A 22,801-nucleotide genomic window follows, 5' to 3' on the forward strand; every position below is an offset into this window, starting at 1 on the left:
TTTTCGTGGGTGGCAAAATTTCTAAAAATAAATGAAAATATAATGTGATGTCAAGTTTGAAGCCTCTATAACTCATAATTTCCGAGATAATCGACCTTTAAAGATTTTCAGACATTTTTATGCATTTTCTCGTCCAATTTTGTTCATTTTCAAATGAAACTTTTGCACATCTCAAGCCTGTAGGAGGCTTTAAACGGATGTAAAGTTTAAGGGCTCTATCTCTCACAGTTTCTGAGATAATCGACTTTAAAGATTTTCAGACATTTTTATGCATTTCTCGTCCAATTTTACTCATTTTCAAATGAAATTTTGCACATCTCAAGCCTGTAGGAGGCTCTAAACGGATGTAAAGTTTGAGGGCTCTATCTCTCACAGTTTCCGAGATAATCGACTTTAAAGATTTTCAGACATTTTTATGCATTTCTCGTCCAATTTTGCTCATTTTCAAATGAAATTTTGCACATCTCAAGCCTGTAGGAGGCTTTAAACGGATGTAAAGTTTGAGGGCTCTATCTCTCACAGTTTCTGAGATAATCGACTTTAAAGATTTTCAGACATTTTTATGCATTTCTCGTCCAATTTTGCTCATTTTCAAATGAAATTTTGCACATCTCAAGCCTGTAGGAGGCTCTAAACGGATGTAAAGTTTGAGGCCTCTATCTCTCAGAGTTTCCGAGATAATCGGCTTTAAAGATTTTCAGATGCTTTTATGGATTTCTCATCCAATTTGCCTTATCAATAACGATAATAAGTTACATACAGTTTAAGAATTATTAAACGAAATTTGCATTATTTATGTATAAATATCGTTCGAGTTTGCCACAATCCGAATTTGCAATGAAGGAATCGCACCTTTATAAGCTGATCTAGGCTTATCACTGGCTTTTAAAAGTATTGCACCCTCAAAGATTCAAATCTCAAATTAGTAGATCAACTATGGCGTCTTTTATCACGACCTGATGGAACTCCAGCTTATTTAGATTTAGTATATTTTGCCTCGTGATGATAAGACCTTTGATGTGTGATCCTACTGATCCCGTTCATTCAGATCTAGCCCCTTGAAGATGCCATCTTTAAAAAAAAAATCAATGCGTTTTATGATGATTTTATAAGAAGGAATTGAATGTTTTTGACTAGTCAGCTCTATGTTCAGGTTTAAATCCATTAGGAAAACCTGTGGGTGATAGTATTCAGTAAAATTCCCTTCGTTCCGAAAAAATCGTACATTTGCTAAGTACATTTTGTATGGAAAAATGTACGACTTTTTTCGGAACAGAGAGAGTATTTTTAAATTATCAATAGGTTTTCATTAAAAAAATTAGTGGTAAACCTTATTATTTCTCGCGCCAGTTTTGACCAAATTTGCATAAAATGGTTCTCGTTTAATTTAATTTATTTTAATTAAAATGGCACGAGAAAGTTATTATACAGACCTATAATTATACAAAAAAAATTAGACTGATCGGATCTACACACGACCCACACCACCCACTTTCGCAGGGTGTAGACCTCAAATTAATTAAGGGGTTACGTATATTTAGTTCGAGCTCTTTTAAGCATATAAAGCACAACATTCTTAACTATATATTTTAAAATTTTAAAAATTCAGCCCTTGAGACCTGATTTTTGGAAGGGGATTTTTGAAAAAAAAAAATGCTGGACAAGATTTCACAGAGTATATTCATCTGACGCCAAAAAACTAAATATTTTCTGTTAGTTGATGTGTTAAACTCGTACTTGAACAACGTTAAGCGTACTTGAAGTTAAACATACTTGAAAATTGTATTTTTTGTTGTATAAAATTCTTCCAAAAAACAAATTTTATTTAAATAAAAATGTACCCATCAAGTACGAGTGTACCTTTTCAGCTAACAGAAAATAATAAGTTTTTTGACGTCAGGTGAATATACTCTGAAAAATCTTGTTCACGGAAAAGTATATATTTTCCAAAAAGGCCTTTGAAAATTAGGGGTGGAATGATAACTTTTCGACACTATCGAATCGATAGTATCGATAAGTCTATATCTGTTAGATTAACCCTTTAAGGACGAGAAGGTTTAAAATCAGGGGGTCAGAAAAAATCTCTTTTTCTGACTTTTTTTGTGCAAAACGTAGCTTTAGAAGGCCGTAGGAAAAATTTCATTTTTGGGTCACCGGTGACCCAATCGTCCAAGGGTTAAGTGAATGTGGATGTGGATGTGGAAGGCCCGACAACTTTATGGTGAAATTCTTAAAAGAATGAGACTGTTGATAAACGTCTATAGTAATTTCAGGAAGTGCAAGTATCGCTCAAATTTTTCAGAATCGACAGTCGATAGTATCGAAATTAAGTTATCATGACACCTCAGGTCTCAACGGCTAAATTTTTAAGGTTTTTGAATGAAAATTTCAGAAAACACAGTTTAAATATTACACTTATGCTTAAAAATATAAAAAAAATATTATATTGAAAAAAAATTGAGAAAATATAATGCTTTCCAATCTTTTTAACCCACGTAACCACTTAATTGAAATAAATTTTCTTACTAATTTTATGGTCATCGAAGATAATTAAAAAACCAAGTCTATAGCACTAGGGGGAAGTGGGTTGCCTTTGAAAGCGGGGCACCTTTCCAATTGGGATTTTTCACCTATCTTTAAGTGGAACTGAACCATATCATAATGTAATTTAGCTTCTCAATCTGTTTGTGCACCTAAATTATATCATAAGGCTCAATTTTATTTAAAAATAAGCGAAAAATCCCAATTTCAAAGGTGCCTCACTTCCCTCTATCCCGCAACCATCCTTTACTTACACTCTCAGTAGAAAATGCATGTAAAATATACAAAATATTTCAAAAAATCAAAAAAAAAAGAGAATGAATGGTTTCAAAATTAGATAAATGGATTCATCAAAGAAATGCCTTCTTTTCTGAACCAAGAATGCATATAATGGATCCTTCATTTTAGCGTAGAGAATGCAACCTTATTGCCCGACTCCGAATTGGTCACAAAGTTTTTACCCATTCTCATTACATGTCCCGAAATCCTCTACTCTCTGCTGTGTTAACTTTTGTCATTGTTTATAGAAATACCATTTAAGAAAATCCAATCTGAATTACTAATTGAAATCTTGGGAATATCTTTGCAGGAAGCAACCAAGAAAAACGCTCGCATCCAGCATTTGGAAGAGAAGATGAAGGAGTCCGAAAACATAAAGGCAAAGATAGCCCATCTTATGAATGGTTTATGATGACAATCCAAGTAAAAATCCACATTATGTTCAACTAAATTTTGATCTTTATAAATTTACAACTTTTTTTTTATCTAATATAATAAATTCAATCTCTGCCAGACACTTTTCTTGCGTCTCCTTTCCTTTCGATTTGAAAGTCCATAAGAGAAGATCCTGTGTGATTTTCTATAAAATTCTTCCGATTCTTTCGCTACGTTTTGGTTAAATTGATACGATTTTTACAACATCGCATCAACGTCACATATACATAACTCGCTTTCCTAAAGAAGAGACATTACATTTGGGTAATTAATTAAGACAATATTTTCAACACATAATACATTTTTTTCACAATTTTCTCTCGACCATTGTCCTTCGAAACCTCGAATTAAAAGGTTTATTTTATTTTACTTATTAAGGATACTCTTACAAACGGAATTTATTCGTTCGTCTAATCCTTTTGAAAAAAAAGATCAACTCTCAATTGACTAAGTTTCACAACTACGTTCTACTAGAAATAATAAGAACTTATTTATATAGATAGAGGAAAAAATACAAGATTAAAAATATTGTGTGGACATAGAAGATGTTTCATCGAAAAATATAATAACTTTTTCTGTATAATTGTGTAAAATGCATGTATAGGGTAAAAATGCATTGAAAAAATAAGAGCGTATTAGTTGCTCTTTTTTTCTACCAGAAGAAAAAAAATAATGAACCCTAAAAATACTTTTAATTGCGCCGAGAATTTAAGATCCTCCATGTCGTCCGCTCAAAAAAAAAAACGTTTTTTTTTCTTTACTTTCCTTTGACAAGCGACGTTCTCGAACAGATGTGAGTCCCGTCGCATGTCCCGCTTCAGTATCTATAATAGTTGGGCTTAAATGGACCAGCCTTGTTGAGTCCCATATACTTTGCCTGCTCATCTGTCAGCTCCGTAAGATGAGCATCGAATGTCGGAAGATGCAAGCTCGCAACGTATTCATCTGCAATGTTTTTAAATTTAACAACAAAAAATATTATTTTAATATTGACATAATTGTTTAAAATTATTTATGCTCGGTGAAGTGCATGTTGCTCTCAATTTTGAAAACTCTTAATTTTTTTCTAGATGTTTCCACGTCCTTGGCATGGATAGGGTCCAATTTTAGTATGTTATAGCTGGACTATTCGTTTAAAATAAAAAAAATAAACGAACTAGGGGAAAGTACTCTCCCTTCGAACTTTCATACCTTCGAATAATATGAATTTTCTTTAGGTTTTCCTAAGAGATTTACACATTTCTATTAAATATTAGTTGGCTTATCATCAATTGTTGATAATTCCGTAATAGTTTAGTGTAAATTTCTTACGAAAAACAAAAAAAAATCACATTATTCGAAGGCATGAACAACATTCGAAGGGAGAGTACTTTCCCCTACAGCTGAGTAATGGAAATGTATTGCCTAAATCCAACTTTTTAAAATAAATGAAATGACTAGCCACTGCCATACATCTGCTTTTGCTCTATCGTAAAATTTTCTTTTGCTTAAATGTCGGTTTATTCCGTGTTTCGGAACTACTGCACGTAAGTCACTTAGGGGAAAGTTCTCTTCTTTCGAATGTCCATGCCTTCGAATAATGTGAATTTTCTTCTAGTTTCCCTAAGAGACTTACACATTTCTATTAAATATTAATTGGCTTATCATCAATTATTTATGATTATGTAATAATTATTTGTAAGTCTCTTAGAAAAAATAAAAGAAAAATCACACTATTCGAAGGCATGAGTGTTCGAAAGGTGAGTACTTTCCCCTACAGGGATTTCTTTTGAGCTGGACATACATAGGGAAAAGTGGGACACCTTTGAATTGGGTAGTTTTAAAAATGGTTTAAAATGGAAATGGGCCTTAGGGGACAGTAACTCTCCTTTCGAACGTTTATGCCTTCGAATAATATGAATTTTCTTTTATATTTCTTTTAGTGGCCACTTTTTACACATTTCTATTAAATATTAGTTAGCTTATTATCAATTATTAGGTGTGATTCCTTCTAATCACACCTATTGTAATCCTCGGATTTTCTCAAAGTGCTCCGATCGAGCTGAAATTCACAGGGTATATGTTTTGAACATCCCTGATGCCGAAAATCATAATCCGGCAATTTCGGGTCCGGCTGCCGTCCGGCAGTCCGTAGTTTGCAATGTCTCTGGATTGGATAGAGATATCTTCATAAATTTTTTTTATATATCTACGCGCGCGTACGACGATTTCTGTCCGATTAGTTTTTTGAAAAACCGGTTCTAAACCGCTTAAAAATCACGTTTTGTTGTTTATCTCGAAATCTAAGCATGCGATTTTGAATTTTTTGTGTTTATGTTGTAGCCCAGAAAATTTAAACCAATTTAAAAAAAAACTAAGAAATTTGTTCAATGGTTCTCGAGATATTTCACTTTAAAGTTCTGAAAATTAAGAAAATTTGCTATTAGCGTCAGGCGGGAAAAAGAGCGGGAGAATCGGCGTCGGACAAGCTTTCCCCATATATATAGCACTCTCTCACTCTCCCTTTCTCTCTCTCCCCCTCTCAACATGGTGAGTCTATATCCGAAGATTTGAAAGGTGGCATATACAATTCACGATCCGCGATGTCTTTCGCGGATCTTCGCGAGGCGCGAATTTTCTCGCGGATTCTCGCGGGACGCGAAATTATTCGCGAATTTTCGTGAATCGCGAATTTTTTCGCGGATTTTGGCGTATCGCGAAATTTTTCGCGAATTTTCGCGAATCGAGAAATTTTTCGCGGATTTTCGCGGGCTGCGAGATTTTTGCGAATTTTCGCGGGTCGCGAAATTTTTGGCGGATTTTCGCTGGTCGCATTTTATCACTTTTAATCGCCAAAATCAGCTTGTTCGGTGGGATTTTAACCCCCCCCCCCCCCCCCCAAAAAAAGGTCCATGCATTCCAAATTTAAAAATACCCTGGATTTGCAAGCACTCTGAAGTCACCTGTAGAGAATCTCAGCCATTATAAGCTTATCTGGGCTTGTCAGTGGTTTAAATAATTTGAACAATCCCAGAAATTGGAGAAAATCCTGTAAAGAATAAAATATCTACTCACCCATCTTCTTGGGCAGAAGATACACGTCAGATTTGTATCGACCGGCCGGTGCATTGAAGAGTTCAATTAAAGCTAGTGCTTGAGTGGCCGACGTGATGGAGACCACGAACGAGGGCACACTGGAACACGATAGGTTGACGAGTCTTCCCTCAGCCAGGAGGATAATCCTCTTGCCATCTGGCCAAACAATATGATCTACCTGCGAACGTACCTTCTCCCACGTCAAATCCGGCGTTCGTAGGCTGTTCTATACGAACCCAGAGAAGAAATCGTGAGTGCCAGTGAGTCATGACTGATCACTTGGCAATACTCACGACATCGATTTCCGTGTTGGAATGTCCCATGTTGCAAACGATGCAGCCACTCTTCATTTTATCCATATGCTCACGCACCACTACGTTCTTATTGCCCGTTGCCGTAATCACGATGTCAACATTCCTGATCACTTCATTCAGCTTCACCACCCGAAAACCATCCATGCTGGCCTGCAGAGCGCAAATGGGATCGATTTCCGTGATGTAAACAATGCAGCCCAAACCCTTAAGTGCCTGACAGCATCCTTTGCCAACTTCCCCATATCCACAGATCACTACTTGCTTCCCACCGAACATGATATCTGTGGAACGCTTCAGACTGCAAAAGCACCCCAAAAAATCATTCAGAAAAATTATTGAAAAAGCCTCACACCTCTTCCTTAAAAAAAATTAAACACCAACCTATCGATGATAGATTCGCGGCAACTGTACAAATTGTCGAACTTTGTCTTCGTCACTGAATCATTGACATTCATGGCAGGCACTGAGAGTTTCCCAGCCTTGGACAGCTGATAGAGCCGATGGACACCAGTTACGCTCTCCTCCACAATCCCACGTACCAGTTTAAACATAGCTGGGTACTTTTTGAGCATCAGATGCGTTGCATCGCCACCATCATCGAGAATCATGTTAGGTTGCCAATTCTCTGCATTTACACATTTATCGATGCACCACCAGAAGTCTTCCTCAGTCTCCCCACGCCAAGCAAACACCGCATAACCAGCTTCGGCCAATGCAGCAGCCACCTCATTCTAACAAGAAGGTTGTTTGAATAATTTTAAGAGATATCGTATATAAATAGACGAAATTTGCTTATACAGATGGCATCACTTTTGGAAATATTGATTTTATTATAGGACAAATTGTTCAAGATAGATTTTTTCCATGAAAATATTTTTTCATTTATATTCTCTGAATGTTACGTAAATTCTACGCTAAGTCAAAATAGTTTAGTGTCTTGTGACTTTCACGTGTTTTTTACATCTTAATTAAACAAAGCTATTCTTTCTGTTGAATGTACAAATATCGCCTAATAGTGTGATTAAATAGAAACATTGATAATTTTTTAAAAGCTGTCAACATGATAAATAAATTTTTTAAAACCTAATTCAATTTAAAAAGGGGTGACAAAAGGTTCCATGCTTTGCGAAATGCTCGAACTCGTGATATAGATGCGGGCTCCTAAAAGTACTTTTGCATCATTTACGACTTCACAGTTCTCAACCGATTTTACAAAGGTTGTCTTATTTTTAACTTGGTTATTTTATTTTTTACTTATTAGTTCATAAACCTTCAATACCGATTCATAACACATTGGAACCGATACAGACTTCTCAAAAATTCCAAGACCTTTCTAATAAGCCCAAGCATGTTAGCATTTGGTTGTAAAATACGCTCTCTATAGCCTTTTTAACCTTTGACCTAGAAAAACCGGAAAAAATATAAGGAGTAATTCAACGGAATTTTCGTATATGGACGAAATGCCCTCTGTATGTTTTCGAGATTATTAAACTCGAAAATATACAGAGGGTCCCGTGATTATGCATATTTTAGGGACCGAGAAAAAGCGCGTGAAGCGGCTTTATATTTGCACAAATTTTGCATACTCTCAGGAGGCTTCTTTTGAATAAATTACGGAAACGCCGTCATCATCATCATCATCATTTTCAACCGCTTATCCCTATTGGGGTCCCGGACCCATAATATCCAATTTAGGTGCCCACGCTTGTCGACCCTCCGCCACTTAAGGGAGATGTTTAGGTTCGATCCCAAGGCGCATCCCAACTGTCCATAAGTTATCTCTTTCGCGTCTTTAGGGTCATATATGACCCGGGGAAAAAAGTTTCTTTTTGGCTATTTACATTAATTGAAATCTAACTGGAGTCTTGAGAAAATGAGCTAAGAATCTTACATCCTTCTATTATGATGTCGTGCACGAACAGATAGATTTCAATTAATGTAAATATCCAAAAAAAACTTTTTTCCCCGAGTCATGACATTACCCTAAAGACGCGAAAGAGTTATGCATTTCAAATTTACCTCTTCGAAAATATGTATGACATTTAGGAAAATTTTAAATATGACTTCACAAATGAGCTTCTAATGGTAGGCAATATTGCATAAGTTTATTTACATAATCCCATCACATGCATAATTCCGATATGCATAAACCCGGGACCCACTGTATCGCAAATGAAAGAATCCGCACAATACGTTTACAATCAATTCCAAAAAAACATGGTTTTGGTTGGGTAGGGATAGGGAGATGGGGTAATGAGGGGTATGTTAACGGTCCTGAGGGCGGCTTATGGGTGGGTTCCCCGAAAGTTCCAAGTCACTATTGCTAACCATTTGGCCTCCAGAACTCGCGACAACCAGACGGACAGATGGACAAACAGCATGATGCCAAAATACTCGAAACTTCAGCTTTACAAAATACGATCCCTTAGGTTAGGGGGTAGGGAGTCGAAATATATATAACTCAAAATCGTGTGATTATTATATACTCTCTGAAAAGTTCGAGTAGTAATTAAAAACCGGTAATTGGAATCCTTTTTAATAAAATTAACAGATACATCTTTTAGAAAGCCTCTATGATTCAGTATACATAGATTATTGAATCTATATCACAATGATCCTTGTTTCCAACAACGTGTTGATCAGAGCACACCCAGTAATGCTTCCAAATAACCGAATTTTTAAAATATGCACTTAACCGTTTTTTTTAGGGGACTGCAAATCCAGTTAAAATCAGTTCAAAAGAGGATAGTTCTACAGGTTTAAGACTGAAAATTGTCGGTTGCCTCAGCAACTGTGCTAACTGCATCTACTTTGTGTCTGCATTCATTGCAAACGCCGCGCAGCGATGCATTACTTACAACGAATGCTGACACAAAGAAAATGCAGTTAGCACAGTTGCTGAGGCAACCGACGAAATATAGCCTAGTTCCTGAATCTTATGAAATCTTCAATAAACAGAAATATACAGGGGGTCCCAGTATTATGAATATCGGGATTACGCAAACATATCTTTGGTTGCGTCTACCTCTGTCGTATCTACATCTCTTTTGTGTCAGCATTTCACGCAAGAGGGGAAGTCTGTGTTGTAGCTTGCACCGAATGAAGATACAAAATAAATGCAAATACGACAGAGGTAGACGCAACCGACGATATCTATGCATCTTTTCCTACCACTAGGAGCTAATTTGTGAAATCATTTTTGAAATACCTCTAAATGCAATTTTTTGAGGAGGTAAATCTGAAATTTACTTTTTATGAACGGTTGGCGCTGAAAATAGTCCAAGATCCTGAAACTTTTTTGAAAGAAATCTCCTGAGGATATGCAAATTTTTTGCACGCATAAAACCATTTCGCACGATAATCTTCGGTCCCGAAAATATACATACAGTGCCCGCTCTCTAATCCGGATCGGCGTAATCCGGATGAGTTATCGACGGTTACATTTAAAATAATTTTGAGGTCATGCATGCGTGTGTGTTCTTCAGTACGTTCAGTAATGAAAATGAATTATTCTGTGATGTTTTTGTTTAATAAATGAAGTATAATAGCTTAGAATTCTCTAATTATGTCTTCTTAATGTTCTTTAAAACTATTATACTAATTCTGCAGAAAAAAATTGTATCATATTTTCGAGACATTGAACAAATTCAAATAATCCATCCGGATTACGAAGCGGACGTCTGTCATATTGTCTCCCAATCATCCGGATTAAGAAGCGGGCACTGTAATCCCGGGACCCCCTATATTTGTTTTTTTCAAAATCTGTTAAATATAATTCAAATTTTTTATAAAACATTTTTTGATAAGTAAGAAGTTAAGCCATATGGCACAACCTTAGGTCTGAAACCCATAATAGGATAGACTAGATTGCCAAAAAATGTTCAACTGGTATCATAGTTCCAGGCTCATCTAGTCAAGCGTTGGCTGGCCTTGACAACATTTATAAAAATGAATCGAAATCGAAATTTCGAAATTTTTAGGAAATTGCCAACAACCCTACCGAAGAGGTGGTACCTTAACTCTATTCCATTTTACCCTCAATATTTCCAAAAATTAATACGATTTTTTCGAGTTTTCCGTATGGATCACAGACTGTCTAATTTGAGAGCGTTTTCGAGCATTCCAAAAAATAATAGTTTTGGAACTGAAGGAGGGTGCAAGAAGAATGAAGATCATGCTAATGCTCGTTGTGCAAACTTATGGAAGGGTCCTCGAAGGTCCCAAGTCTCTATCTCTAATCGTTTGGCCTTTGTATATTTCAACAACTGGGCAGATAGAAAGAAAAACAGCGCAATATCAAGAAGAATTAAGAAATCTCAGATAAAAGTGGTTTGAGAATATCTCTCGGTATAATAATTCGCGTAGTAAAATACACTTACTTGAGTGGAGTAGATGTTGCATGCGGCCCAGCGCACTGTAGCTCCCAACTCAACTAGAGTCTCAATAAGAACGGCCGTTTGTGCATTAATATGAGTACATCCCACGATCTTGGCGTTCTTCAATGGCTTGTCGTCGCACGCTCGCTTCCTCAGAGCCATGATGCCGGGCATCTCGTGCTCCGCAATCTCAATTTCACGTCGCCCGAAAGCATGTTGATTGATATTGCGAACGCAAAAGTCCGAAAAGCCTGAGGAATTCTTCTGGGTCTTTTCTCGTGGTGAACTCTCATCCTCCTCCGAACTGCTGCCCGTGTATGAAGCTGCAAAAGAACGCAGTTATGCACTTTAATTAACTTCAATCCATCTCAAGTCAATTAATTTTGATATATCATTCTCCAAATCAATCACCAAGTCCCTTTTCTAGTCCCACAATAATACCACAAATAACACTTATTTGCACAATTTTAATTGGAGACAAAGAGTAGCGTAAAACATAATTTATGGTTTGTGATCGTTTTTGATATGAATATTTCCAATCCATCTTCAGATAGCATTCAATTAATTTGTTGCATAACGTGAATGTATTCAATTTAAACTTGGATGATTTTTCCAAGAAATTGTTCTCCAGCAAAGAACTGAGCTTAGCTTAACTCTTTTTTTTTTACCACAAATACCCCCCAAATTTATTAATTTTTAACACAAATTATATTTACACATGAGGTGGAAAGTTTCCACGTTCAATAAAATTCGCACAAAATGTGATTAAAGAACTTTTAGACGTGGAATGAAAGATACTGAAACACTTTTCCAGCACACTGTGAGCAGAAACAGCACCCAGAGATTTTAATGTGTATAGTATAATGTTGGAAGAATATCAATATTTAATTAGGAATTAAACTAAGGCGACGTGTTAATACCACGTCTTGTGCACTCTTTTGTCTCAACTTTAATTCACCTCTATCAATTTTAGCAAACCGATTTTTTCCACCACACATTCTCCACATGTTTTCACGCCAACCCCATTCTCATTTAAAACAATCACAGTAATTGTATTTCATTGATTTAAAAAAAAACTCATTGAAATTTCCCATTTCTCGGAAATATTCTATATTATTTTTTTATTGAAATTCCCAATTAATTTTATTTATATCTTAAATTTAAAAGCACGTCATAAGATTCGAAAAATAATTAATTTTGCATGTAATAAAAATATAACACTCTATGAGCTCTTCTAATATATTCATTTTTCTGACTGTAACCGTTATTCTTTACTTGCCCGACTTGCCCAAACCAATATAGGATTAAGCTAAACCTAACCTTAAAATAAGGGGCCTCAGTGGATCAGTGGATGGAGCAGTAGCTCTATGACTGTGAGGTCTTGGGTTCGGGACTAGGCAGCTGCAGATTTTTCAGCTGCTGTAATGGTCTCGAATTCGTCCAGTGAATGAATAGGAAAGTAATGCCAATACATTGACAGTGAACCGCCTAAAAAGAGAGGTTGGTATAGGAAATAAGTTTCGACATGCAGAGATCAGTCGAATACAAATACTCATTCACTGCCCGGATCCACAAACCAAGGTTGGTTTACCGTGATATAAAGCGGTACTGTGTGTGTCAGAACGCACACAGAGCACTGTGATATGGAGCAGGATTACTCGCCTTGGGGGTTAAGATAGAACAGGAGAATGGGGAGTGCATAATGGGCCCAAATAAGTGGCCTGGGTGCAGCGGTTCCGCAAGGAATATAACCGACCCATAGACAAATCAAATCTTAACCTTAAAATATCGAACCATTATTTTGTTCAATGATTTCATTCAAAAGTTTTCAGATCCTCGCTTATGCGTGAACTTTGTCCGGATGACATAAAATAATCCGTGAAACAATTGAATTTTAAAAATTTGGTTGACATATTGTTTAAATGATTTATGTTTTGGCGGTTTTGTTAAAACAAATGTGCACTATTTTACTATGGTTCTTTCTCATTGTGATCTTTTTAGAACATATTCATATTCACGGAGAATGTCGGATTCGGTCAGGTCAATAGGGGAATTCTGTAAAGGTATGACAATGTCATATGGTACATTTCAAATTTTTATATGGTAAGATGGGGTGATTCGGAATCATGTCTATTTTGGAATTTTGAGATTTTCTTACTCTTTCAGATGATCAAATAAAAAGTGAAAACCACAAAGAAGTACAAGACTTTACATTCGAGAGTACATCCTCGTTATTTTTTTCCTTTTGTCAAAATTCCAAAAAAAAAAAAAATCTCAAAATTCCAAATTAGATATGATTCGAAATTACATCATCTTATTCTAAATTCGGAAGAACTAATTGAAAATCTGATTCACATAAGTTGCTAAAGGCTACATAGATCTTCTTTCAATGGCCATTTGATGTTCATTGGGCTTTAATGTTGCCCTGCTCCCAAATTTACCATTATGACATTGACATATTGTTACAGAATTCCTATACAGGATTCACTCCATAAACTTTCTACGTAAACAAAAAAAAAATCGTTAGAAATTTTCTTCTTAGTTAGGTTACATATAACCTGAAACTCTAGCTAGAGTAATGCTCTAGACACACTTACGACTTAAGCCGAGAGATGGCTTAACGTAATTATAATCAAAATAATAATGAGATTACATTTCCATCAGTTTCTGACTAATTCGTCTTCCGGGTGAAGCCGGGAAACCGTTTAATTAATGGGAAAATGATGGGAATATAGTGAAATCATTACATTGATTGGATTGATTGTAATTACGTAAAGCCGTCTTTCGGCGTAAGTCGTAAGTGTGTCTACTCTGAAAAAACTTTTGTCAAATTGGTAAATAATATCCTTTTGACAAAATTTGAACAAAATCCATTTGTTCGTTTAACAAGCCTTTTTTTCAGAGTAGGGCATAACATCTATCTAAAGAAGAAAATTGTCACGGGAAAAGAATTAAAAAATCAAAATGGGAATTAATCAGAAACGTAAAAAAATTGTTTTGTGAATTTCATTCCAAATCTTATTTTAAAATATAAATCCTAAGGATACATAGTAATTGATTAAATTTTAAAACAAAATCAAATTTTTGAACAAATTTTTGAATTTTTAAAAATATTGAAACAAGACATTTCTTACGTTTTAGAGTACTTCACAGTAATTCAAATATGAAAAACTTAAAAGCTTCTTATTCAGAGTTTCATAAATGATGATACTTTCAAAATCGTCTTTGTATTTTTTCTGTAATATTTGTTTATTTTTTAGCTTAATTACCATCATAATAATATGAATTATTAACCGTTATTCACCAACTTTAGTGTTAATTAACAGCCAACATCAGCTAAATTGTTACTAATAAAACAATTGTGAATGTCTTCTTGCTCATTTATCATTATTTGATCATTTTTTTTCAATAGTACTGAATATCGGTATTTTTGTCAGGTATTTGTGTCAAATCAAGTTTAATCCACTTTTAATCTTCTTCTTATATTGATTATTTAGGAATTATAAATGTTCCTAATATTTCAACCTAATTTCTAGATAATTGAGGCTTTGAGTGATAGCCCAAGACAATGTTGTCATTGTTTTAAGATAACCAAACTCAAAACAAGTTTTGAAAACCATAAAATTAGAAAAAAATAAAAGAAATTCTATTTCAAAAAATAAATCAAGACTGTGCAAAAGTACCTATATTTGATTGCAAGAAACGAATTACAAAGTAATAAAAATAGAGGGAAGTGAAACACTTTTAAATTGGGTCACTTTTGAAATTGGGCTTATTTCTCCTACTTCTAAATGAAAATATAGACCTTACTAGACATAATTTAGATACACAAACCAATTGTGAAACCAAATTGCATTATGATATGGTTTAGTTCCATTTAAAATTGAATATAAAAAACCAATTTTAAAAGTGCCCGTATTCAAAGATGCCCCATTTCCCCCTATTTGAATAATTTACTATTTCCCATCACAAATTCGTGGTTTCATTTAAAATGCTGTATTTGACATCAATGGTCAAATTTTGCCTTTGTTTCAAATGAAATTGTGCTATTTATTTATGTATAAACATTTCCTAAATAATGCAGAATTCAACTTTATATGTTTAAATCAGAGATCAATCAATATTATTCGTTGCCCCAAAATGATTGATTCTTTAATTAAATCAATCAAACCACTGACAATATTTAATTTTCTTTTCTGATCAATTATTAGCTTTAATTAAAATGCTTCTGTGTTTTGAAACTCACAATCACGAGACAAACTGGCTTTGTCCAATGCATTCCGGCTCCTCCGTCTGCTCCTCGAATTATTATTGGATATTTCCTCTAATTTCATCTTCAATTTACCAACCAAGTCAATAACCGAGAGAATATTAAATAAAGCACAATGTTTTAATTAAACTGGGATCGAAAAATAAAAATTAAATATTTAAGGAATGTAGTGCGTGTTCACTTCCTCACGGATAATACCTAACAGTCCACAAAAAAGCCTCCCACAAGTCTTTAAGAGGGTTGAGCCTAATCTGTTAGACACTGGCGTGTGTGACAGTGTTAAATTGCGAAATATTTGCCATAGCGTCAGGTTGAGTGAGTTTTAAAAAAAAGAACAGTAGATAGGGCAGATAAAGAGGAATTAAGAGAGAGACGGTACCTGAACTAAATGAATCCGTTGAAGAGGCTGATAAGCTTCGGCTGCGATAGCGACTGCTTTTCTTCAGAGCTCCCGATGTTGTCTTGGTTTCCTGTGAACAGAAAAATAACATACTACAATATATTCTTTATTTAATCCTCCAAACACTTGAAAACAAATTTGTGGTCGTTAGATTGAGAAGGCCTGAAAGGTGGCCTCAATTGTGGCCTGTTATCACAACTTGCAGTTCCAAATTGAGTAAGATAAGACACCCTTTTCACTTTTAATACCACCCCCTCCTTCCATTATCTCCTGACCCCATGCAGAGTGATAGAAACCGCCCCATATCGTTCAAATTAGCACAACAATTAGGGTAAGTGTGCCAAATTTCGGCATAGTTGCATGCAAGCGCCAAAGTCTCATGTTTGAAATGTAATATATTTAATAGACATTGATTTTTTCATTCCTTCTACTTAGGGAATGTTGCTTTGAACCTTGTAGACAGTTTATCGTCTTTATTTACTTTAAAATCATTCTTAATACATTTTAAAATGAATAAAAATGTAGACATAGCTTTGGTGCCCTATTTCGGCCACCTTCATTTTCATAGTTCCTTGCCCTTCGAGAATTCTTCAAATGTCTTTTTCGTGTCATCTCGTCGTTTGTCGAAGCTACATTTTTTGTTATTCTTTTGCATTGTATAATCTTTGGAGTATGTAAAAATTAAAAATTCATGAAAGTTCGAGAAACAAAAAAGGTGGCTGGAATTGCAAGCTGGCCGGAATTTGGCACACTTACCCTAATCATATTTACCTTAATCCTCAGTGATTTTTTGGGCATATTCTCAAAAAGACAAATTATTTTCCAAGAATTACTTTATTTTTCTAGAGCACCAAGTGACACATAAAATAAATCTCAGTGTTAAGTGCGAAGTTTAAAGATAAAACATTGACGATAAGTATACTGGAGGGAAGTCTCTGCAGAGCAATTACTTGTCTGAGAGAGAGGAAAGTCAATGGGGAAAAAGTCATTGGAATAGAAGTGCAATTTATGATGTCATCAAGGTGTTGTGTTTCAAGCTCAATTCCCAATGTAATTTTCACTCTTCCACACATTTATCTATTTTTTTCCTCACTTGCTATTTTTAAAATGAGTTTTTTTTAAGGTATTGTTGCATTCGAGGCAGTTTCCCATGCGTTTAAATGGTTTAATGGTGAACTTTTGCCTTAACAAGTCGGAAAATGACGCAAAATTTCATTTATTGCATTCATGCAAAAATATTTACAATTTTTTCTAATTTTGCAGAAAGTCAGTTTAGATGCAATTTGAAGTTGAAACGTGAGGTGTTTTGAGTATGCTTCAATTAGACTTGTACATCGCTCATGGTAAAAGATAGTGGCATATTTTCTAAGACATTATAAATTGCAATCAATTTAGATTCTGTTGAAAGTTACCTCATTGTACTCTATAAAATTAAATTGTGGCATAAATATTTTATCAAAAAACAAATTCACAGCAAAAATTTAATTTAATTTTAAAAATTTAACAAACTAATATCTTTAATATAGTATTTTTTTGTCCTAAAATGGAATTGAGCCTGATCATAATGTTATTTTAACAACTCAATTAAAAAAAAATAGGAAAAAGACTTTTTTAAAAGTTCCCCAAGTCAAAGTTGCCCCACATACCCCTATTTATATAATTTAAAATCTTAAGACGGTTGCATATAAAATGAAAATCTAACAAGAAAATTTCACAGCTTTTAAAATTCTTAAGTGAATACTGATCAAATTTCTTTTTTTTTTAAATATTTTTTTACTACTCATTTGTTAGTGGGAAAAATGTTTATACAGTTAAGACAACATATTGATTAATAAAAAATCTAAATGGTCAGTAAAATATTCTACTTTGGATAATAAAAAAATTCTTCTATAGAAATTGAATAATGAAAACTTGATCAGAAACCAATTAGATAGTTTTTCTACTTTAAAGCAATGTATTTTGATTTAAATTTCCAATTTAAAATATACAATAAATATTTCGGACAACTATATGTGTATCGTTTTTATTATGTCAAGGATGTGAAAAAGTATTTCAACGACTTTTTTCAATAAAAAAAAATATCAGGAATTAAAGAACGTTTTGTCTAAAATTCTAATCCTAAAATTAAGTACTTAACGAAAAGGTTAACCACTTAATTAAGGACTGTTACAAAGGCTTTAATTAAGTACTTAGTGTTAACTGTTATTGTGTTAAGTGCTTTGTGTTACGTAAGCTCACGCAAATTAAAAAAAAACTGTATATTTTTTATATTTTTTTTTTCAACATAAATAAGAATGAGTGAATTCAAGCTTTTAAAAATATAAAAGTATAAAATTTAAGTCATATTCGTTGTATTTCTTTTAGACCTTTTTTGAAAAACAAAATTACTTTGCGGTGGACAAGATTACTCAGAGTATTCATCTGACGTCAAAAAAACCAAATATTTCTTTTTAGCTGATGGGATGATGAGTAGAACTCGTAAACTACTCCGAAAATTGTAATTTTTTTGTATAAAATTCTTCTAAGAACACAATTTGTGTTTCAAAAATCCACCATTCAAGTACGAATTTGCCTCATACTCTAACAGGAAATATTTGTTTTTTTTTGTCTTCAGATGAATCTACTTTGTCCTCTGTAATCTTGTCCACTGCAAGTAGGTGTTTTGAAAAAATGTCACCAAAATCAGTAGAACCTAGTTTAAATATTTCACTTTTATAAGCCAACGATCTTGAATTAGAAAAAAAAATATTTAAAAAGTTGAGAAAATATTCTGTTTTTCACACTTTTTGATCCATGTACATAACCCCTTAAGTATACTTAATGTTAAGAATAAATTATTATATTTTGCAATTTTTACCAAAAAGCGATCACGTTTATCTTATTTTTTCTAATTGATTTAATAACTCAATATTAATAACTTAAATTAGTTTTTACGCTACATAATTAACTAAAACCTGAAAATATTTAATGTTTAACAAAAATAATGAGTTTAAACATTAAATGTGTTTGAACTTTATGTTTTTGAGATTTGCAAGAACTGCAGACTCCAAGAGTATTGAGGATATTTTGGACTTAGACGAAGTTCAAAAATTATATTTGTGTCTTTAAAAAAAAACTATCAGAATCCGAAATAAAATTTTAAATTCCGTAATCTTGATTGATTCGGCTAGATTTTACGAAACGAGATTGAGCACACAATTTGAGGACCGTACATAACATACTTCTCAACTTAGGTTTAGAGATAAAAAACGCTTATTAAATGGTCTTTCCGAGCAGCTTTAGAAATAAAGAAATCTTGAAAGAGTGTGATATTTCCCTGTCGGCTACGCTGTTGCGAAGTTTTTTTTTTACTTTTCAGGTTAAGCCTTAAAGAAATTTCACACTTTGAAAATAGAGATCTTTATCGGAGAATTCAAATCAGCGTTAAACCCTTTAAGGACGAATAGGACACCGGTGTCCCAAAAATGAAAACTAATTTTTTGCAATATTTAGAGGACAAAATAACTCTTTTTAACTGGCCTAGCCTGAATGAAATGTGAAACATATTGTAAAACCAAAACATATTACAACCTGAGAAAGGGACTTCCATCGTTTAGTCCTGGAGGTTGGAATCAACGCTAAGACGGCGGTGGACGCATGGGTGGGGAGGGGGAAATCAAGGAATGGAGATGAAATAAATTCAAATTCAAATTCATTTACAACAATTAAGCCATATGCAATGCATGGCTAATCCTTAGGTCTAAAACCCGTATAAGTCTCACTAAAGAAATTCACCAAATAATTTCTACAAGTTTCTTGGGAAGGAACTAAAAATTAGAGATTGTTGGAAATCATATAATTTTTTTAGAAGCCAAATTGGAAAGGTTGATAAACATCAGCCCAAGCTCTAATGCTGTAATTATGGTAATAAAAGAGCCTATGAATTTAATCAAAAGCCAGTTATAAGCCTAGATCAGCTTATAGAGGTGTGATTCCTTCATTGCAAATTTGGATTGTGGCAAATTCGAACAATATTTAGGCATAAATAATGCAAATTTCGTTTAATAATTCTTAAACTGTGTGTAACTTATTATTATTACTAATGAGGGAAATTGAATGAGAAATACATAAAAGTGTTTGAAAATCTTTAAAACCGATGTTTTTCATATGTCATATTATAATTCATTTTTTTTAATAGTCTTTATAATAGTCAGATTTTAATGTCTGAAAATCTTTAAAGTCGATTATATCGTAAAGTATGAGAGATAGAGGCCTCAAACTTTACATCCGTTTAGAGCCTCCCTCTGGCTTGATATTTGCAAAAATTCACTTGAGAATGAAAAGAATTGTATGAGAAATGCGTAAAAAGGTCTGAAAATCTTTAAAGTCGAATATCTCGGAAACTATGAGAGATAAAGGCTTCAAAATTTACATCCATTTAGAGTGTTCCACAGGCTTGATATGTGCAAAGTTTCACTTGAAAATGAAAAGAATTGTATGAGAAATTCATAAAAATGTCTGAAAATCTTTAAGGTAGAATATCTCGGAAACTATGAGAGATAGAGGCTTCAAACTTTACATCACATTAGATTTTCATTTATTTTAGAAATTTCGCCACCCGAAAAAATCCGCGGTCCGCGAAAATTCGCGAAAAATTTCGCGATCCGCCAAAATCCGCAAAAAATTTCGGGACCCGCGAAAATCCGTAAAAAATTTCGCGCCCCTGCGAAAATCCGCGAAAAATTTCGCAACCCGCGAAAATTCACGGGTATATATAAACATATATACTATGTTTATATATATCTATATATATATATATATATATATATATATATATATATATATATATATATTAGATGAGTTCATATATTCTGTCAGTAGAAGAGGTAAAAAGTTTGGAGTGGTATATCTCAGCTCCTGATGAACGTAATTGGATGAGTGAACTATTGTTGGAAAGCTTGGTTCATTAGCTTTCAGAATCTGGTATATGTAATTGGCTATGGGTAAATCATGGTCATCCAGAACCATTCATGTCGAAGAAGACACTTTTTGCAACGTCTTTTTTGACCATCCACTGCTGGGACCAGGAGTGACCCACGATTATCGCACAAGGACTATTTGTTAGAGGAACTCAAAGGGTATAATTTGTGGAAGAAACTTTTTTTTGGACATCTTACTTTTTTTTTATTCATCGACTTTTGCAAGAATACGCTACACGCAAAATTTCTTAAATTTGTAATCTTTAACTCTTTCCGGACCGCAGCATATGCTGCAAGCCAATTTCACAATATTTAATCAAAAATATCTAAGCTCAAGAATTAATTGAGGTCCTACAAAAGATATCTTACATTTGGACATCCTTATAGTTTGTAATCATCCACAAGAATAGGATTTTTATCAGTTCTGAATAATTAAAAAACATTGTTTTTCATAGAAAATGCATATGCTTCTTTGGGTACTACAGTCCCAAAAGAGACGAAAGAGTTAACTTGAAATATGTCGGGAAATCATGGAACAATCTCCAATTTTTTTTAAATTGGTCTACTCAAGTAGCGCTACAACATGAACATAAAATGTTTCAAATTGCATAGGCCAATTTCTAGAAAACCTATAAAACCGGTTTAGAACCGGTTTTTCAAAAAACTAATAACAAAGAAATTGTCGCACGTGCAAGTAGGCATATTTAAAAAAAAAATTATGAAGATATCTCTTTCCAAACCGGAGATATTGCGTACTACGGACGGCCGGACGGCCGACCGGACCCGAAAATGGCAGCTTATCATTTTTGACATCAGGGATGTTCAAAACTTATACCCTGTGAATTTTAGCTCGATCGGAGCGCTTTTAGAAAATCGGAGTATCACAATAGGTGTGATTATGAAGAAATCACACCTGATATGCCACTGTCGGTTTCTTGTCGTTGCTAAACAGTAAATCTTTAAGTACACCAATTTGGGTGTGGATGTATGCTGGATTTTTACAAGACTTTTACAGTTTCTCGGTCAGCTCGGTCACATTCATGACTCGGGTGAATTGTGAAGATTTAGTGTCAAGATTGGGAGCGAATTGGTTAGAAAACATGCCTCAAGTGTGTCAGTATCCAAACAAGAAATCACTGTGATTGACTTGCGGATAGTATCCCAATAATGTGATTGATGGATACTATGACAACTAAATGGTGACCTTGGGGGTCTCCCCAAACATCGATTTGTAGGCAAGAATCAATTAATGGCCGGAGGTTAAGAGATTACTTGTGTGACTTCTTACCTTCACAACAGATCCTGGATCCATCACGGGACTGTCTGAGACTGCCGTTATATTGGCTTTAGTGCCTTGTAGATTATTCATGGTGTTGGGGGCGCTTTAGAGTCTGTCGATGAGTCAGTTAATGAGTCTCATAGAGCACCTGGTAGACTATAGGCCCACAAAAACACTCTCGTTGTGCCACAGAGCAACCAACTGGAGCACTGAATTTGTACTGGTATAGCGTGAAAATTGCCCTAGGGAAGTGAAAAGTGGGTGGTGAGCAATAAAGACGCTTTTTCCACGAGAATTCTTAATCACAAGAACAAACTTCGCAGCCATATAAAATACCACGACATTTACCTGATAAAGCAGTAGACTTACTTTATAACTCGGTATATGGGGCACTTCTTTGTGTCTCACCAAGCACTTTCTCAGACTCAAATACCAAGAAAATTCTATGGAAAACCTTCAAAATCGAGTTTTCCTCAAGGTTCAACTTGGAAGCACAAACTGCACAATCCGGGTAGGCTTTTCACAAGCAAATATTCATAAATTCACGCGAAAAATTACAATATTCGACAAAGGGATGGTCAATTAGTGGAAATTACAGGTAATAGTGGAGCTGAGGTGTGTTTTTTCGTGGAAAAATAAGATTTTTTCAAAGCACCAGAGCGATTTGCCTTTTTTTCACTGATACCATACACACACAGGCAACACTCGCACGATCGAGCTTCAATGATGACTAGACTAGCGATGATGATGACAGTTGGTTCTTGCAGTTGGTAGCAATGAATTGATGCGGCGCGTGCGTTACCCAGCTGTACAGGTGTATCAGTAACAAATATTTATACAGTAGAGTCTCGCTATAGTCCATATTTGATTTCAA

The 22,801-nt window shown here is 34.4% G+C and overlaps 3 protein-coding genes across 6 annotated transcripts in view; 1 reads left to right on the plus strand and 2 right to left on the minus strand.

Annotated features, from left to right (window-relative positions):
• LOC129800989 (uncharacterized) overlaps nt 1–3,270 on the plus strand; it is a 5,619-nt gene extending 2,349 nt beyond the window's left edge. Inside the window, exon 6 of the mRNA XM_055845739.1 lies at nt 3,131–3,270. Within this exon, the coding sequence (XP_055701714.1) occupies nt 3,131–3,270 (140 nt within the window). The remainder of the gene's footprint in view (nt 1–3,130) is intronic.
• The window catches only part of LOC129801718 (rhodanese domain-containing protein CG4456), an 887,636-nt gene that overhangs the window by 669,680 nt on the left and 195,155 nt on the right, over nt 1–22,801 (minus strand). The window lies entirely within an intron of this gene.
• Nucleotides 3,257–22,727, minus strand: LOC129801690 (adenosylhomocysteinase-like 1). 4 transcript variants are annotated; one of them, XM_055846966.1, is made up of 8 exons: nt 22,297–22,727; nt 21,937–22,169; nt 15,670–15,760; nt 11,024–11,343; nt 7,026–7,375; nt 6,624–6,942; nt 6,310–6,556; nt 3,257–4,200 (listed from the first exon to the last, which is right to left on the minus strand). In XM_055846966.1, exons 2-8 carry the CDS (start codon nt 22,015–22,017, stop codon nt 4,073–4,075), a joined length of 1,536 nt encoding a protein of 511 aa, XP_055702941.1. In that variant the 5' UTR covers nt 22,018–22,169; nt 22,297–22,727; the 3' UTR covers nt 3,257–4,072. The 4 variants fall into 4 exon arrangements, with proteins under 4 accessions (XP_055702941.1, XP_055702942.1, XP_055702943.1 ...); XM_055846967.1 differs by having other exon boundaries at nt 22,276–22,705; XM_055846968.1 differs by lacking the exons at nt 15,670–15,760; nt 21,937–22,169; nt 22,297–22,727 and adding an exon at nt 15,267–15,567.

This window comes from Phlebotomus papatasi, chromosome 2 (genome assembly GCF_024763615.1).
Source record: "Phlebotomus papatasi isolate M1 chromosome 2, Ppap_2.1, whole genome shotgun sequence".
NCBI lineage: Eukaryota > Metazoa > Arthropoda > Insecta > Diptera > Psychodidae > Phlebotomus > Phlebotomus papatasi.

What these genes read in the sequence shown, in the direction of transcription:
- LOC129801690 (XM_055846966.1), bottom strand. Translation starts at nt 22,017, where the DNA reads ATGAATAATCTACAAGGCACTAAAGCCAATATAACGGCAGTCTCAGAC. An exon ending in AACGGATTCATTTAGTTCAG is followed by an intron (nt 11,344 to 15,669) that starts GTACCGTCTCTC and finishes GTTCTTTTGCAG; the next exon opens with CTTCATACACGGGCAGCAGT. An exon ending in CCAACACGGAAATCGATGTC is followed by an intron (nt 6,557 to 6,623) that starts GTGAGTATTGCC and finishes GGGTTCGTATAG; the next exon opens with AACAGCCTACGAACGCCGGA.